The sequence below is a fragment of the Condylura cristata genome, unplaced genomic scaffold (assembly GCF_000260355.1).
Source record: "Condylura cristata isolate star-nosed mole 26May11 unplaced genomic scaffold, ConCri1.0 scaffold00006, whole genome shotgun sequence".
Taxonomy (NCBI): domain Eukaryota; kingdom Metazoa; phylum Chordata; class Mammalia; order Eulipotyphla; family Talpidae; genus Condylura; species Condylura cristata.
Window position 1 is genome coordinate 67,087,754 of NW_004567107.1, and position 16,911 is coordinate 67,104,664.

The following is a 16,911-nucleotide window of genomic DNA, read 5'->3' on the forward strand; positions in this document are numbered from 1 at the left end:
ATTTATTTGTGCATACAGAACTGGGGTACAGGCCAGAGGTTCAGGGGCAGCGAGAGGCTTCACCAGAGACAGAGTGGGGAGCAGAACAGGCAGGTGGATGAAGTGCACTGCTGAGGGGAGCAGCTGGCAGGTCAGGAGAGGTCTGCCACGCCATGTGGTCACTTCCGGGGTGGGCAGGGATTGAACTCATGCTGAAGTGGCTTTAGCTTCTTTGTGCTGTGCTTTTTAACCCGCTGCACCACCAGGGAGGGGCTATGATTAATTTTAAATCAAGCTTCTTACTATAAATCTCTTCAAAGCAGGTATGTGTCTCACTCTCTTTGCATGTATCTGACTGACTGCTAGTACAATTTCCTCAAAAGTTTTTATTTCAAAATGCACTTGGCTCTTTGTACACAGTGTAACAAATTGTCCTGTCAGTTACTTGTTTACACAATCCTTTAGTGCCTCTTTGTTTGTGTTAATGTTCTACATATTTATAGCAAACACTGTGTTAGTGGGTACTTGGCCTCTGATCCTGGAGGAAATAGACACTAAGCTTCCTGTGAAGCGGGGGTGGGAGCATGTTCTTCAACAGATCAATATATAACCTTGTTTTATGTGTTTTTGTTTAAAGGTATCTTATTTAACATATACTGTCAATTCACTGACAGTGAACTCCTGGCAAAGAGCACTGTAACTCACGCCTTAACATAGCTCCCCAGCACACTTACTTTTCTCTGTGAGGAACATCCCAGCCTCTGTGCTTACAAACCCTGCACTTGGGCACCACACCCAGGCACATTTAGAACAGTGACACTGACAATGAAAGCACAAGATGTGCAAAAACAGGACATGAGACAGATCGTCCAAGGACCACCCTTGTTTACAGCCTGAGTGCTGGACTAGAAGTAGAGAGGAGCTCTGATGGACCTCAGCTGGGAGTGTCACCAACCACCACAAAGGACCAAGAGTGATGATTTTTTGAGGTTACAGAGGGATCTTATCAAGTAGGCGACTCCACAGACATGGATCCAGCAAAATGAGGGCTGTCTGTATCTGTTTTGTCAAGTTTGAGTGTCCCATGTACAGTGGGTCTGTTTTCCAAGAAAAAAGCCTCATGTAGCCTTAGCAGCCGTATGAGTGTCAGCCACAGCTGGAGAGGAAGAGGGGAAGAGGGCTGGGGTAACAGGCAGGTCCCGCAGTACTCAGTGATGATGACAGGCTTCTCTGTGTGTGTTTACTTTCCTCCCAGCTCAGAGCTCACCCTGAAAGCTGTATTAGGTTGTTACTCTAGGAGTTCATGATTTAGAGACCCTTGACTCACCCACGTCAACCAAACACATTTTTTCCCAGCTGTTAGTGGTGGTGGTAGAGGATATTAAAGATGAAGACTTGCCCCCCCCCATCCACTGCCCTCCCAAAGTGGGTGCCAGGGAGTCAGTGGGCTGAGGACCAGCTGCTCAGGAAGGAAAGGATCCTAGCAGCAATTAGCTAAACTTCCAACTCAAATTAGGCTTCACAAAGCAAATTACTGTGCTTAGAGGAGGATTTTCCTCCAAGGAGGCTGCCCTAGTCTGTGGCTGCCAGAGGCAATTGCATTATGCAAAACCTGGCATCCATTGCCGCGTGTACACCAAGTCCGGCGGGCCTAGTGTGGGTCTCCTGCCTGGCCATTAGCTCAGCTGTGACTCTGGAGTCCCCAAGCCTGGGTTGCAGTGAGCAGCAGAACTTCTCACTGTAGGGGGAAGGGAGGACTGGGAGAGGAAGTGGAGGAAGAGGGTGATGTGTGGAAGTTTGAAGTGAGCAGCCCAATTTCACAATAGTTTTACACACCTAACACAATACAGCTCTGTTCCCCCCACCCCCCCCCACCCCTTTTTGGACTCTGTCCTTTTGGTGGTTGAAGAGGTGATATTTTGGGGTAATACTGCAGCAGAGATTTGAGAGTCAAGTGACTGTGAGCTAGTAAAAATAAGTACACTTGTTGAAGATTAACAACAGTTAAGTTACTGAAGTCTTACAGCCAGGCACTGTTCTAACCATTTTACTGGTCCTATCTCATTTAATCCTTCCTCCTCCACCCCAACAACCCTCCAGGGGGAGAGGCACTGTTATTATACCCACATTATAGATAAGGAGATTAGAGACAGTGTGCTCAAAGAATAAGCAAGCCCATACTTGCACAACTCATACACAGTGGAACCAGACTCGAAGATAGGCGGTCTGTGCTGTGGGCCCTGTGCTGTCAACATGGAATTGAAAGGAAGCATCTTCAGTTTAACCCTTCTGGCACTTAGGTCAAGAGTAGCACGTCAGCACTAGGCTTGGGCTTCTGGGGGAGCCCTGCACGGTTGCCTCAGGGATAGAAAGGTGTGCCCACAGCACCTCTCGGTTCAAGGACATGGCAGGAGGAAATGGGCAGGAACCAAGGAACAAGTGCCCCAGAGGGTAGGTGCTGTGTGGCCCTAGGAGTCAAGCGCACTAGAGAGCAAGTAGGTGGGGTCAGACTGTTGGGGAGTTGGAGATAGAGAAATAAGTGGCAACATGGGGACCAGGGGTCTTTAAATCATGAACTCCTAGAGTAACAACCTAATACAGCTTTCAGGGTGAGCTCTGAGCTGGGAGGAAAGTAAACACACACACAGAAGCCCGTCATCATCACTGAGTACTGCGGGACCTGCCTGTTACCCCAGCCCTCTTCCCCTCTTCCTCTCCAGCTGTGGCTGACACTCATACGGCTGCTAAGGCTACATGAGGCTTTTTTCTTGGAAAACAGACCCACTGTACATGGGACACTCAAACTTGACAAAACAGATACAGACAGCCCTCATTTTGCTGGATCCATGTCTGTGGAGTCGCCTACTTGATAAGATCCCTCTGTAACCTCAAAAAATCATCACTCTTGGTCCTTTGTGGTGGTTGGTGACACTCCCAGCTGAGGTCCATCAGAGCTCCTCTCTACTTCTAGTCCAGCACTCAGGCTGTAAACAAGGGTGGTCCTTGGACGATCTGTCTCATGTCCTGTTTTTGCACATCTTGTGCTTTCATTGTCAGTGTCACTGTTCTAAATGTGCCTGGGTGTGGTGCCCAAGTGCAGGGTTTGTAAGCACAGAGGCTGGGGTCTTCCCCACAGAGAAAGTAAGTGTGTTGGGGAGCTTTCTTCAGTTGTGAGTTTGCCAGAGTTTCCCTGTGTTATATAAGATACCTTTAAACAAAAACACATAAAGCAGGAATAGATCCCTGAACAATTATCTGGACTCAAATGTCACCTTCTAGTTGTGAGGAAAAGCCACATATCGAACATACCTGTGAGCCTGAAGATATTTTGATATTATTATCCCATTTACTCTCAAAACCCATTTCAGGTAGGTAATCATAGCCTAACTTACACATAAGATTGTTGCTCAGACCCACAATGGAATGTACCCAAATCCCAAGAAGCTGTGGGCCCCCAGACCTGTGACTCCAAAGTCCAGGCTAGCTACTGTGTGTGCCATTGGGCAGTAGAATCACCTCTCCTAAAGGGGGGTCCTTCTCACTTGTAGCATCTTACTCACCTTCCCCTACTGTCTCCTCATGAAAACCCCAAAGTGTGAAAGAGAAATCGATTCTCTTACAAGGGAGTGAGCTACAGATGTTTCCCAAAAACCTGAATGACATGGTAGCTTAGACCTGTGCACAGGCTCTTGCATCCCCCTGCACCCCAACACACACAAAATAGGGCTTTCTTTACCCAGCCATTATACCTCCCTATAATTAAATAATTAAAGGGGGCACACACAGTCAATGTGGAATTTTGAAATTAGTCTTGTACTTAAATTCTTCGTGGTTTCAGCTACAGATGATTTTTTTTTCTCTTTGGCTTTGCTTTTTTAAACAACATGATCCAAACTATAGCACCTTTGTCTGAGATAAGTCACTGTGGCTGAGGGAGTGTGTGGGCCCAGCCCTGCAGATATGATTCAGTTGTAAGTCGGGGATCCTTGCCAGGCTTACCTCCATCCTGAGGGTGGGGACATGACTGCACTTTTTGTAAGAAGAGGTATTGTTTCCCCTCTTTTACTCATAAACACCATCTTTACTGCCCCACCCCTACCAGAGAGGGAAAGCTTACTTTACTCCCAAAAGAAATCAGCAAATTGCCATAATACAGTTTTAACAGACCCCAGGACTCCGCAAAGTGATGTGCTTGTAGGTAGTCAGTGCCAGTGTCCAGTGGGGTTTATTCTGTCACTTCTCAGCTGTCCTGCTACAGGAGGAGGTATGTACTAATAACCTGCTGTACACAACATGTATCACAGCTTTAAAGATAAGCTTGTGTTTTGGCTTTTTTTTTTTTTTTTACTGGCCACCTGCTGCTGAAGTAAATGAGTATCATTTTAAAGTATCTATTTGCTAACTTCAAAATATTACCCCTAATTTGATTTTCTCTTTCCCTTCTGTTCTGCTAGAAGAGTAAAGCTAGCTAAAAATAACTGTGATAATTTTCTACAGTCTCCAGTAGGTGCCAAGAAATGTATAGATGCTGTGCTTGGGGAAGAGGGGGTATCGACCCTGCGTTGGTCTTTAAGAAGGAAGTGAGGAGGCAACCTCAATGTGGGAAGCATCTTTCCTACCCTGCTTGCCTCTCAAGTTATCTGCTTACATATCCACCTTTTTGTGTATCAAGTCCTATTATAGCCCTTTCAATATAGACAGGAAGCTCTGGGTACATGCCGTAGCATTTGGATTGTAGAGGCTGCTTTCTTTTGCAAGAAATAGGAAACCCAAATTAAACTGACTTTAACAGTAAAGGGAATTTATTATTTATGTTGCCGAAAAATCCAAAGGCAGATGGCTTCAGGCTGGGGTTGATCCAGCCACACAATAGTGTGGGCTCGTTTCTTCCCTTCTCCTGGTTCTGCCTCTGCAGTGGTTGGAATTATCCCAAGAGTGGCATCCCTCGTGTCTTCAGGGTGACTGGCAGCAGCTTTTGGGTGGTCAGAGAGTCTCAGAAAAGGGCTTTGTCTCTACATTCTCTAGAATGTTTGATCAGTAGATCATGTGCCTGTCACTGGAGCCAGGGTTGTAGAGCTTCCCAGAACCTCCAAGATTCTTAGATACAAAGATTGTTGGAGAGGAAAGAAAGGGATGGTGGTGCTAGAAAAGCAAGCAACAGATATCTGCTACGCATGTCTTAGTATGTCTGCAATATGAACAAAAATTTATAGGCCTTTGTATTCTGGGTGTTTTGGTTAGCAAATAACTAGAAATATGTCTTTGAGTGCAGTCCTGTGTATTTTTCCACTAATTATTTGTTTCCCTTAGACATAGAGAAAGAGTTTGTTGAAAGAGAGATGTGATCAGGGACCTCCTTCTTGCCTTCTTGCTGTCCTGAATCTGAAATGGGTGGAAAAGAGGAAAGTGTGTAAATGGGAGCACAATTACCCGTTCATGCAGAATTTGTATTCCTTGTAGCATTACACTACACTAATGTGTAGTGTTCCAGTTTAGCTGTTCATCTCCCAGTTTGGACTTTCCTTTTCACATTTACATAGCCTCCCTGTGCTACATCCCACTCAAGATTCTGTTTTGTAGTGAACAGCAAATGCCCTTTGACCTTCTCCTATCTTCTCTCTTCAGTGGGCAGTTTGCAGTGGTGAAGAAATGCCGTGAGAAAAGCACTGGTTTACAGTATGCTGCCAAATTCATCAAAAAAAGGAGGACGAAATCCAGCAGGCGGGGTGTGAGCCGAGAGGATATTGAGCGGGAGGTCAGCATCCTGAAGGAGATCCAGCACCCCAATGTCATCACCCTGCATGAGGTTTATGAGAACAAGACTGATGTCATTCTGATTCTGGAACTGTGAGTGTTCTCTGCTGGGCTGGGCTGGATTGGGCTGGGTGGGGTGGGTGGGGAGGTCAGTTCACAGCTTGTCTGCAGCTGGGACAGCTCAGTGACCTACATGGGACCTCATGGGATGCATTTTGTTTTGTCAGGTTCAAGACCAATGGTGTACTGCCTCCCCAGGGCCTCTATGGACTTACCTTGTGTCATTCTGAAGGGCAGCTTCTGTTAATGTGGTCCCACCTGATTTGTAAGAGGGCTCCCCAGTCTTGGGGCTCTGAATTCTGAGCTTTATGTGAAACTACCATTCCTCACATTTCATTCCTCTATTTTTCTATTTCTCTTCTCTTTCTTTCTCTCTCCTCATTTGTCTCTCTTCTCCCCTCTTACACACACATACCCATTTTTAATCATTGGAATGGGCAATCAATCCACTTATGTGAAAGGGTAAAATTTGAAAATTGAACGCAAATCCTTCAGGGTGATGATAGTTCTCGTTTTTAGAGTTTTATTTATTTTTCTCAGGCAAACTCTGCAGCTGAGTGTTATTGGAGGAAACTATAGCACTTTGTTCTGTGATGTGTCTCTCTTTCCTCACCTTTGTGACTAAATCCAGCTGGTGGAAGATGGAGAAAACGCTAAGGAACACAGAGCTGAGAATGATTCTAGGCTGCCTGGGTAGAGGTGAAGGAGGAGGGATGCTGGCGATAAGCCGGTTCTGTGTGTCCTTTAGTAATGTCTGGCCTCACGCATTTCTGGGATACTTGGCAATTCAGATTTGCTGTTTGGCCATGCCCACATCCCCCAATTGTACAGTTTTCTGAGGACTGAGAGGTGATATTTGACACCAGAAGAGATGAAGTGAAGGAAGGTTTTAGGGCCCCCCCCTTCCCTAGAACACACACTGTAGCTACCTAGACTTTGCAGTCACAGGGTCTGGAGTGCCCACAGCTCCTTATCTGTCACTGGATTTGGGGCATATGCCTTTGTGAGTCTGAGCAAAAATCTTCTGACCTATAAGTTAGGATCTGAATACCTACCCAAAAAGGGTTTTGAGGAAGTAAACAAAATAAGAATTTTAAAATACTGTCAGGCTCATAGGTATGTTCAACGTGCCCTTTTATCTGGGAGATGACATTTGGGGCTAGATAACTGTTTGCTCAGGCATCTATTCTGTGCATTGTAGGATGTCAGCAGCCTTTCTACCATCAAATGCCAGTAACATCCTCTTCCCCCCTAGCTGTGACAACCAATATTATCTCCTGTCTTTGGCACGTGTTCCCTTGGGGCATCTCTCCCCACCCTCCTTGCAAACCACATCTAATGGCACAGAGGATTAGGGAAATTAGAAGAATAACTTTTCATCCTCACTATGGTATTCTGTCTTCTGGGAGGGTACAAGCTACATTAAATGTGAGGACTCAGAAAATTGACAGAACAGAGATCAAATTCCATGACAAATCCTTTAACATATCTTTCTTTTTTCTTAATTTATTTATTCAAACAGAACTGGGGTACAAGCCAGAGGTGCAGGGTGGTGAGAGGCTTCCCCAGAGACAGAGTGGGAAGCAGAACAGGCAGATGGATGAAGTACATTGCTGAGGGGAGCAGCGGGCAGGCCAGGAGAGGTCTGCTGTGCCATGTGGATCACCTCCAGGCTGGGATCGAACTTGCACTGAAGTGGCTGTGGCTAGCTTGCAGTGTTGCGTCCTAACCCTCCGCGCCACCAGGGAGGACTCCTTAACCATATCTTATTTCTGGGAGAGAAATGTTACAAATCAAAACTTTTTACCTTTTCAGAGATTTATCAGTTAGTGACTTAAGACTGGCATTTATCCTTTATCAAATTCTACAAATGATGCCTTTAAGTAACTTCTTCTTGATCCCACCTACATGTATATATTCTGAATTCAACTTCTGTTAACTGACACCATTTCATAGATATTTCCTACTAGGTGCATTTACCCTACACAGAAATTTCATGCACCTAGAATTATTTTATTACTATTTGATTTAACAAAACTTTAAATCATTGTGGAGTAGATTTAATCTTGGAGAGGAGAGTTGTACAGTTCTGTAGAGGCTACTTAACACCTCTATCTTTTATAACTACCACTGATGTTAGATTCCCACAATAGTCCCCTTACCTCAAACTTCCGTTGTTCTTCCCTTTATAGGGCAGTATATGCTCCACACTTGTCCCATGACAACTGCTGCACTATCTCCATCATTGTAGTTTTATCTTCAAAATATCGTTAAGTAAAATTACAGAGTATTCAATATTTTGAGACTGACTTTTGCTCAGCATAATGCCTTTGAGATTTTTGCATGAATAATGTGTTCCCTTTTTATTGCTGAGTAGTATTCCACTATATGAATATTTATCCATTCACACACTAAAGAAAATTTGTTTTGTTTTTAGTGTTTGGCAGTTACTACCAAAACATTACAGAAACTTTTATAAACTTTCACTTGCGTATGGATATGTTTTCATTTCTTTTGGTTAGATACCTATGAGTAGGATCGCCAGATTATGTGGTAAGTGTATGTTTAACCTTATAAGAAACGGCCATATTGTTTTCTAAAGTGACAATCATTTTAGAGTCCCAATAGCAAAGATGAGAGTTCTGGTTGTTCTCACTAATACTTGGTAATGTCAGTATGTTTTTAAATTGTGGTTTTATTGGGTGCATGGAAGTGGCCCATTGCTTTACATGGTTAACTAATGATGACCTTAATTAATTACTAAAAGATATGTTCAATAGAAGGGGTAGAAGTGGCCTTAAGGGATGACCCCTTCCTCACAAGTTCAGACATATGTTTCCCTTCCCTTCAGAGATCCTAGCATCGACTATCCTGATTGCCCTTGTCCTTTTGCCTACCAGCCATGTGAAGAGCTATGATACCTTTTTGTATGAGTTAAGTAGGCCACAGGGTACCTAAATATTTGGTCAGTTGAAGGCCTGAATAAAGCATGAAGGCTGACCTTACCCTGAACAAAGGGAATGCCTCCTACCCAGTGCCCTTTGAGAATGATCATTGCCTTTAAGCTAACATCAGATGAGAACTATGGTATTTACTCCAGCTGATTCTAGTTGATTTACACTGCAGATCTTATGACTTGTCAGCCTCTATGATTCGTACTGTCTTCTTTCACTACACACTCTTATCTGTTGGTTCTGTTCCCCCCCCCCCGGGGTGGGGGCGAATCCCAACTAATGCTCTGACACTGTGTACTGAAGGGAAGCATACCCTTGTTTTCGCATCACAAGCCTGTCCCTTTTTGTATATATTTATTTTGCCGTAAAGAGGTATTTTAGATATTTAATACACTGGTCAAAATATTAGATCTTCCCACCAGAAATAAATCATCTTTGCCTTTGAGAAAGAGACAATTCTCAATTCTCTTCACTTTAAAGGAAGAGTTAGTCATCAATGACATATTTAATCTCTTCTTTTCTTTCCTAAGATTGCTGAGTTACAGTGTCGGTTAAAAAGAGAAGAAGAGAATAAAATTTAAGAGTTCATGAGAAAATAGCCCTATGACATAGTAGTGGTTATTTGTTTGAATCCTCAGGTTCAGAAGTCTTTGAGTGATTGTATTTTTCTGATGTATTGCTTTGAGATGAAGTCCATGGAAAGTACATACTCACTGCTGAAGTGTGTTGCTTTATTAAAACCTTGTTCCAGTCTCTACTTGTATGTGTGAGCTTTCAGCTCTGAACTCTAGGCCTGTCCTTACTGAACTACAGGAACTACAGTGGCCTCAACTCGCACTCCTCTTGCTATTTTGTGAACCACCCAATATGGGTGGTTATTCCTGGGCAAAGTACAAAACAGGTTTTTTTTTCTGTCCTTTGCATAGAACTTACTGGTGTCTGCATTAAAAGCCTATTTGTCAATTCCTAGTTCATATTTTGTAAGTCTGAATATAGTGTTAAAGAATGACTCCCTCCCTATTCCCCCCTACATGCTGTGCTTGAAAATCAGCTTTCACAGCTGATCTTCTGTTGCAGCTGAGCATTGTATATACATGAAGGAGGCATATGTCGTCTCTCAAAATCACAAAGTCATATCTCCATATACAGTTTCTCTGTAAGGAAGTTGTTGCAATACAAAATCTCTTCTTACCATGCTATTACTCACCCATGTGTTGTTATATTGGCCAGCCTCTGTGAAACTTTGATTTCTAGAGCTTGAGTCATTTCAAAATGTTGAAAAGTGAAGCTAAATACTCAGAAATTAAAGTCAGTACTAATAAGATATTGGTTTCTAGAATTCTTTTCCTAAACTGATGGCTCAACGATACTAAATATTTCAGACTGTGTGTAGTGATAGATATTTCTATCCAGCACCTCTCTACCTAACCATGGGTCAAATCAAATGACTTTAGGGACCAGGTAGGAGATATAAGTGAGCCAGGTTAGTCTGCATGAAGCCACCTCAGTGTCAAGGAGTAGTGGAAACTATGACTTTTTAAAGCTCCCAGGCCCAGAATTTTGAGCCCATTGTTGCCAGAGTTTATATTTACTTTTCAGGAAAAGCCTGTAAACTAGGTTTTTAATCTTGGCATTTGTTGAGATAATTTATGAACAGACCAAACAAAATCTGATCTAAAGACCAGATGTGACCTACGTGGACCACTAGAGCTTACCTGTTTTTAGGCAAATAGCACTAGCTAGTCTCCACTGTGAGGGAAGCAACATGTGATAGCCATCACAGATTGCATCAAAGGTCTAGTAATCCTGTTGGAAGAGCATGGTGTACATACACATTTAAGTATAGCTTAAAACAGTGGTTCATTGCTTTCAAGGATCAGTCTTACAGTTTGTTTTTGTCTGATCCTTTGTTTGGTTTCTCTAGATTCCATATATAAGTGCAACCATCAAATATTTCTCTTTCTCCTTCTGGCTCACTTCACTTAGAATAATCCCTTATATCCTACAAATGGCATGAGCTTATCTCTCTTTGATTGCTGAGTAGTATTCCATTGTGTATATGCACCACATTTTTTTTGACCCACTAATTTGTTCTGTTATTTCCATATTTTACCTATTGTAAATAGTGCTGCGATAAACAAAAGAGTACAGGTTTCCTTTGAAATTATTGCTAATGGCCCTCCCTGGTGGCGCAGCGGGTTAAAGCACAGCACTAAGAAGCTTAAGCCACTTCCTCATGAGTTCGATTCCCACCTGCCCCGGAGGAGATCCACATGGCAAGGCAGACCTCTCCTGACCCGCCCGCTGCGCTGCTCCCCTCAGCAGTGTACTTCGTCGATCTGCCTGTTCTGTACCCCACTCTGTCTCTGGTGAATCCTCTCACCCTCCGCATCTCTGGCCTGTACCCCCGTTCTGTATGAATAAATAAATAAATCTTTAAAAAAAAAAAAAGAAATTATTGTTAAGACTGAACCTTTGAAAGCAGAACAAGATCTGAGATCCACAGGAGGGGTGAGGGGAAGATTATAGGGAAGAGCAGATAATGGTAGAGAACATGGTAGAGTGTGGTGGGAAAACTGTGATGACCACAAATCCTATATATGGTGAAAAAATAAATAAGAATGTTTAAAAGGTAAACTAAAAAGCTTCTGTCCAGCAAAAGAGACATTAATCAAAACAATGAGTACAGGGACTACACCTGAGAGGATAAAGCATACATTATACAAAAATTAAGAATAATGTAAAATCTATATAAATAAAATTAATAAATTAAAAATAAACGTGAATAAAATTAAAACAAAACAGTGGTTCTGAAGGATTGGCGTTCTTGTTGGATGTATACTATTTAGCTATACTTTGGAGTTTGATCCTGTGGGTTAGAAATAGTCTTAAGAATTTGGCCTTTAGACAAATTCCCAAGTGATTCTGATACTGCTGATTTTGAGAAACTATTATACATTGAATTATGTTTTCTAAAAAAGGCATGTCCTAACCCCAGTATTTCCTTTTGAAAATAGGGTCATTGTAGATGTAGCTATTTAAGAGGAGGTCATACCTACAGTTAGGATGAGTCCCTAATTCAGGTGAGTCCCTATTCCAAATGACTGGCGTTCTTATAAGGTCATACGAAGTCAGAGATACCTGGAGACCATGTGAAGTGGAGGATTGGACTGATGCCTCTGGATACTATGAGAGGGCCTGAGCAGAGGGATTCTCACTTAGTGCCTTTAGAAGGAGTTACAGTTACCGTTACCCTGATGTTGGGCGTCTTAGTTCCAGACTGTGAGAAAATTCTCTTGTTCAAAGCACCTACTATATGGTATTGTTAAAGCAGCCCTAGCAAACTAATTCAAAAGTGCTAGTTAAATGGAAAGCTGTAATTTTTTTTTTTTTTTTTTTTTTTTTTACTGGGAGCCCGTTCACCTGATAGTCCAAAATTCTGTATGCTGTTTAGTAACAAAACACCTAATCATGGTATTTCTATCACACAACTAACTGAGAAATCAGTGAGATGTGGCTCTTGCCTCCTCCAACCTGGACAGAGAAATGTGGTGGAGGGTTCTCAGTCTGACTTAACGCAGAAGTGGGCATTACCCTTTTGTGGTCTGCTTCAAGACAGTGACTTCAGCGGCTTTAAATAGCCTTCTGAAAGTTTCCCATGCTAACATTTATAAACTAAAAATGCGAAATTTGCGATTAAATATTGGCACAGACTGTTGCAAAGAAATCAAGCCAGTTTCTCTAACCCTAAAATTTTCTCTTTATTTGTTGTACTTGGAATTTAAAGTTGATCCTTAAAGCTGAATACCATTGGTAGGTAGGTAGCTCGCTCTCTCTCACACAGCAAACTCAAATTACTACAATGTGCTGTGGTTTGTGACCAAATGTGGTACATAGAATGAATAATTCTGTTATTTTTTTACTTTAAAAATGCAATTTTTAAAATTGTGATAAAAACCACATAGCACCAAGTTGACCATCCTAACCATTTTTAAGTGTATGGTACAATAGTGTTAGTTATAGGCACACAACTCCAGGCCTTTTCCTCTTGAAAAATTAAGACTCTGTACCTGTGAAACAACAGCTCCCCTTTCAGTTTTCATTTTAACTTTGGCTCAATAGAATTTTCAAAATTCACTTTGTTAATTGCAGATAACTGGCAAGTGTTATTCAAATATGTGCAATATTAGATTATTTATGCAAGATCACTGTTAAATTTGTTCACTCTTTTCATAGTCAAACCAAGATGCAAAATAATAATAGGAACTTTCTTCTTTGTACATATGCACAGTGGATATAATGTGGATGAATTCTTATTGCACTGTAGCAAATATAAAATTTCAAGAGCTTTCCAGGGGGCAAATACTGTGATTAAAGTGATGGTTTCAAGTTACCTTAAACATGGCAAAGTTGTATTGGTTGAAGGTAATAGAAGGGGCATAAATGATGCTGTGAAAGGTTTGTCTGCTACGGGCTGCCTTTCAGAACCCCAGTTCCTCTCCCCCCACACCCTACTCTTTGCTCCTTTCCTGGTCCTCACAGGACTCAAAAGTACACTCAGACTTCTTAAATGCTTTTCTTTTCTGAACTTGAACCAAGCTCGTTTGACTTTTTGAACTTTTTTTTTTTTTAAGGTAATTTCAAGAGCTGTTCTGGATTACACTTTTGGCACTCAAACTCAGATATCTACTATTAGGCACAAGCAAAGAACCTGAAGTGCCTTTGGCATTAGTCTCAAACTTTCACAGCAGAACTAGATCATATACAGTAGGCCATTTTCCATTCAGGTATTCTTGAGAAATAAAACCCTGCATGTATGCTTTCTCCCACACTTATTTCTTAACCACTCAGTTGAAATATGTCTTCATATCATTTATTCATGGGGCATTTTCACTTACTTATGTGGATTTGATTTCTGGATGGTCTTAGGGTAAAATAGGGGCAGTGGAAATCATAAAAACAAACCATTGCAGTATCTGGGGTACAGGCCAGAGGCTTAGGGGTGGCAAGAGGCTTCACCAGAGACAGAGTGGGGAACAGGACAGACAGATCGACGAAGTACACTGCTGAGGGGAGCAGCGGGTGGGTCAGGAGAGGTCTGCCACACCATGTGGTCACCTCCAGGGCAGGCGGGAATCGAACCCATGCGGAAGTGGCTTTAGCTTCTCAGTGCAGTGCTTTAACCTGCTGCGCCACCAGGAAGGGCCCAGATCAGTAGTTTTATGTTTATAATTCTAATATCTGTCATGATGTTCTCCACGTGTTACAGATATGGTTTTAAATAGAGGGTATTTGGAATCCTTGCTCATCTCTAAGAAAGATCTAGTAATCCTTCAGGTTTATATGTTCAGTAGCACTTCTTCCCTGTAGCAGCCATAAGGCCGCCAGAGCCCCAGTGTTGTGCAGGGATTCTTAGACCCTCCCAGGCACCACCCTCTCTGGCACTTTGGTTCCAATCTGTGCAAGCTCTTCACACTTCTTTCTGGAAACTCACAACCATGTCACACATCTTATTATTGTTCCTATTGTAGTCAACTTCTCTTATGAACCAACACTTCAAGAGGATGTGATAAAAGAGAACTATGGAATTGTGGCTTAAGTGACCCCTCAGACATTCTGGTTCCCCAATTGTCCTGTTCCTCCTCCTGCTGCTCCAGTTGGTTCTCCACAGGGTGGGGGTCATCCAGTTATATGACATAGGCTGCTTGTGCCTCCTGGCTTCCTCCCTGGTCTGGACCTAGCTTTTCCCCAGGCACAGGACTGATACTTAGATGGTGGCTGTCGACCAGATTGGTCCTATAACACCCACTTTGGGATACCAACCCAGAGTTCTGGGATGTTGGTGGGGATCAGTTTTTGAGACAGAAAGCTAAGGATACTGACCCCTAGCTAGTGATGAATCCTGAGTGAGATTCCTTCACCAGGCTAGTTTCTAGGACATGTCAATAACACATCTCTCCAGACCATCTTGCGACCGTCTCTTTGGCCTCATGTTATTGCCAAGTGTTGCTAAAAAAGAAAATGATATACTTCTAAAAATAACCTTGTAAAAATAACTTTTTTCCTCTTAATTTGTATTTTAAAGTAATTGAATACTCTCTCACCTTCTTAAGTTTAACCACTCATTTTCTTCTTTTTTTTTAAAGATTTATTTATTTATGCATACAGAACTGGGGTACAGGTCAGAGGTGCAGGGACAGTAAGAGGCTTCACCAGAGACAGAGTGGGGATCAGAACAGGCAGATCAGTGAAGTACACTGCTGAGGGGAGCAGCGGGAGGGTCAGGAGAGGCCTACCACACCATGTGGTCACCTCCAGGGGTGGGGATCCAACTCATACTGAAGTGACTTTAGCTTCTTAGTGCTGTGCTTTTACCCGCTGTGCCACCAGGGAAGGCCCTCGTTTTCTTCTTTTAATGCAGGTAACTTTTCAATGTAATCAACATGACTAGGTTACAGATGTGGAAGGACTCTAGTGTGACAATAGTAAATCATTGCTTACTTCATACTGAAATGTCAGTTTCAGTTTAAGGCTCTAAATGAACATTCCTGTAGTCACATCTCAGCTACTGTGAGACATAGTCCTCCTATATTAGCAAAATTAGGTAGAAGTAAAATGCAGGTAAAAAGACTGCTTCTTTTCCCAGATGACAGAAGTGTCGGTAACTTTCCCCCTTTTACTGTGATGGGAAAATTATGTAGATTAATTTTAGAAATATAGGGTAGATACTTCAGTTCCTTTAAGTCATGTCCAGTTTGGTGTGAAGTTCTCTTCATAGAACTCTTTGAATCAGTCATTGTGAACCCCTGTCTTACGTAATCTCTCTTATCAAGAGTTGGGTGTGACTCCAGTGGGAGTTGTTACCCCACCCTTCAAATTAGGAAAGCTGTGCCCACTCTATCTAGATAGAGCTTCTGGGAAGTTCTAATATCTTGGGCAGGAAGTCCTTGTATTTGGGGCCTAGAATTCTGCTAAGCCTCTGGAAGACTCAGTCTGTAATATCAATTACCCATATTTTCTAAGCTCTGCTATCTTTGGACAGGGGTTGGGGGAGATTAAGTTCAGTAGAATATAAGACTACCTTGAAATAGGGAGGACATTTAAAATTGGCCTCACCCTCTTCCTTGGACCTTGAACTGCTCCTCCAGGACAGTGATTGTCATGGGCCAGTGCTTCTTGAGTCACATTCTTCCCTGCTTGATTTCAGAGTACTAATTTATACTTTTGAGAACAAGTCTAGACATGGTGGACCTTCCAGTTTCTTTACTTCAGTCTGATTCTCTGGAAGCTGTGCTGTTCATGCATCTTCTCTCTTAGCAGTTCCTTGATGGGAGAGAGTGGGAAGTTCTCTTGTATTTGTGGGGCACTCTGGCTGTACATCAGTCCATGTACATTTGTCCTCCCCTACCCCCCGCGCCCAACCAATATGTTTCTCTGAAGGAAAGGCCATAATCTACTTTGCATCACTCTTACTAATGTGCTTGGTTCAATAAATGTTTGGAAAGTCTAAATAGAGCCAAAAGAACACCATGGTGAGATGAAAGAGTTGCATATGACTTAAGAACCAGTATTTGGCCACTGACAGACTTTTTGTTTTTTTTTGAGAATCTGATGCTTTGATTGGATTTTAGGAGATGTATTCTTGACTAATCTCCTAGAGGGTAAAGAATAAAATCTCCAGTATCAGAATTTGAGTTGGTTTAGGACCTACCAGGAAGCAAGTGACACACAGAAAAATTTGAAGAGCATTTAATAAGGAGACTGTTAATGAAGGCATTTCCAAGGAGTAAAGAAAAAAATGGTTGGCAGCACCCTAAACCTTAGTTATAGTAAGGAACCCACACCACCATTAGACCTGGGATCCTTGGGGGATCCTGGAAGGACTGGAAGGGGGTACTTCATGGAGAGAAACACCTGGCCTGGTTTGAGCCCTTAGAAGAGAGACTTGGCCAACCACTGGCAGCTTGGAGTAGAGAACAGGATTGTTCTCCCTCTCCTAACCTATTGGAGCTGGCTGTTAACCAAAATCAAAGTGAGTCCCAGCTGAAGGGGGCACTTTTGATTCAGTCTCTGTGTAGCTTCCGTGGGCCCAGCATGAGTTGGAGAAAAGTGGAGAGGTAAATAGGAAATAATCTTGCTCTGGGTTTAAAGGAATTTTTTTTTT

At 42.5% G+C, this 16,911-nt stretch overlaps 1 protein-coding gene across 2 annotated transcripts in view; it reads left to right on the forward strand.

The window, feature by feature from the left end:
- DAPK1 (death-associated protein kinase 1) overlaps window positions 1-16,911 on the forward strand; it is a 214,635-nt gene that overhangs the window by 105,297 nt on the left and 92,427 nt on the right. For both annotated transcript variants that reach the window (XM_004677794.2, XM_012721443.1), the window contains exon 2: window positions 5,605-5,826. In XM_004677794.2, coding sequence (XP_004677851.1) covers window positions 5,605-5,826 — 222 coding nt within the window. The remainder of the gene's footprint in view (window positions 1-5,604; window positions 5,827-16,911) is intronic.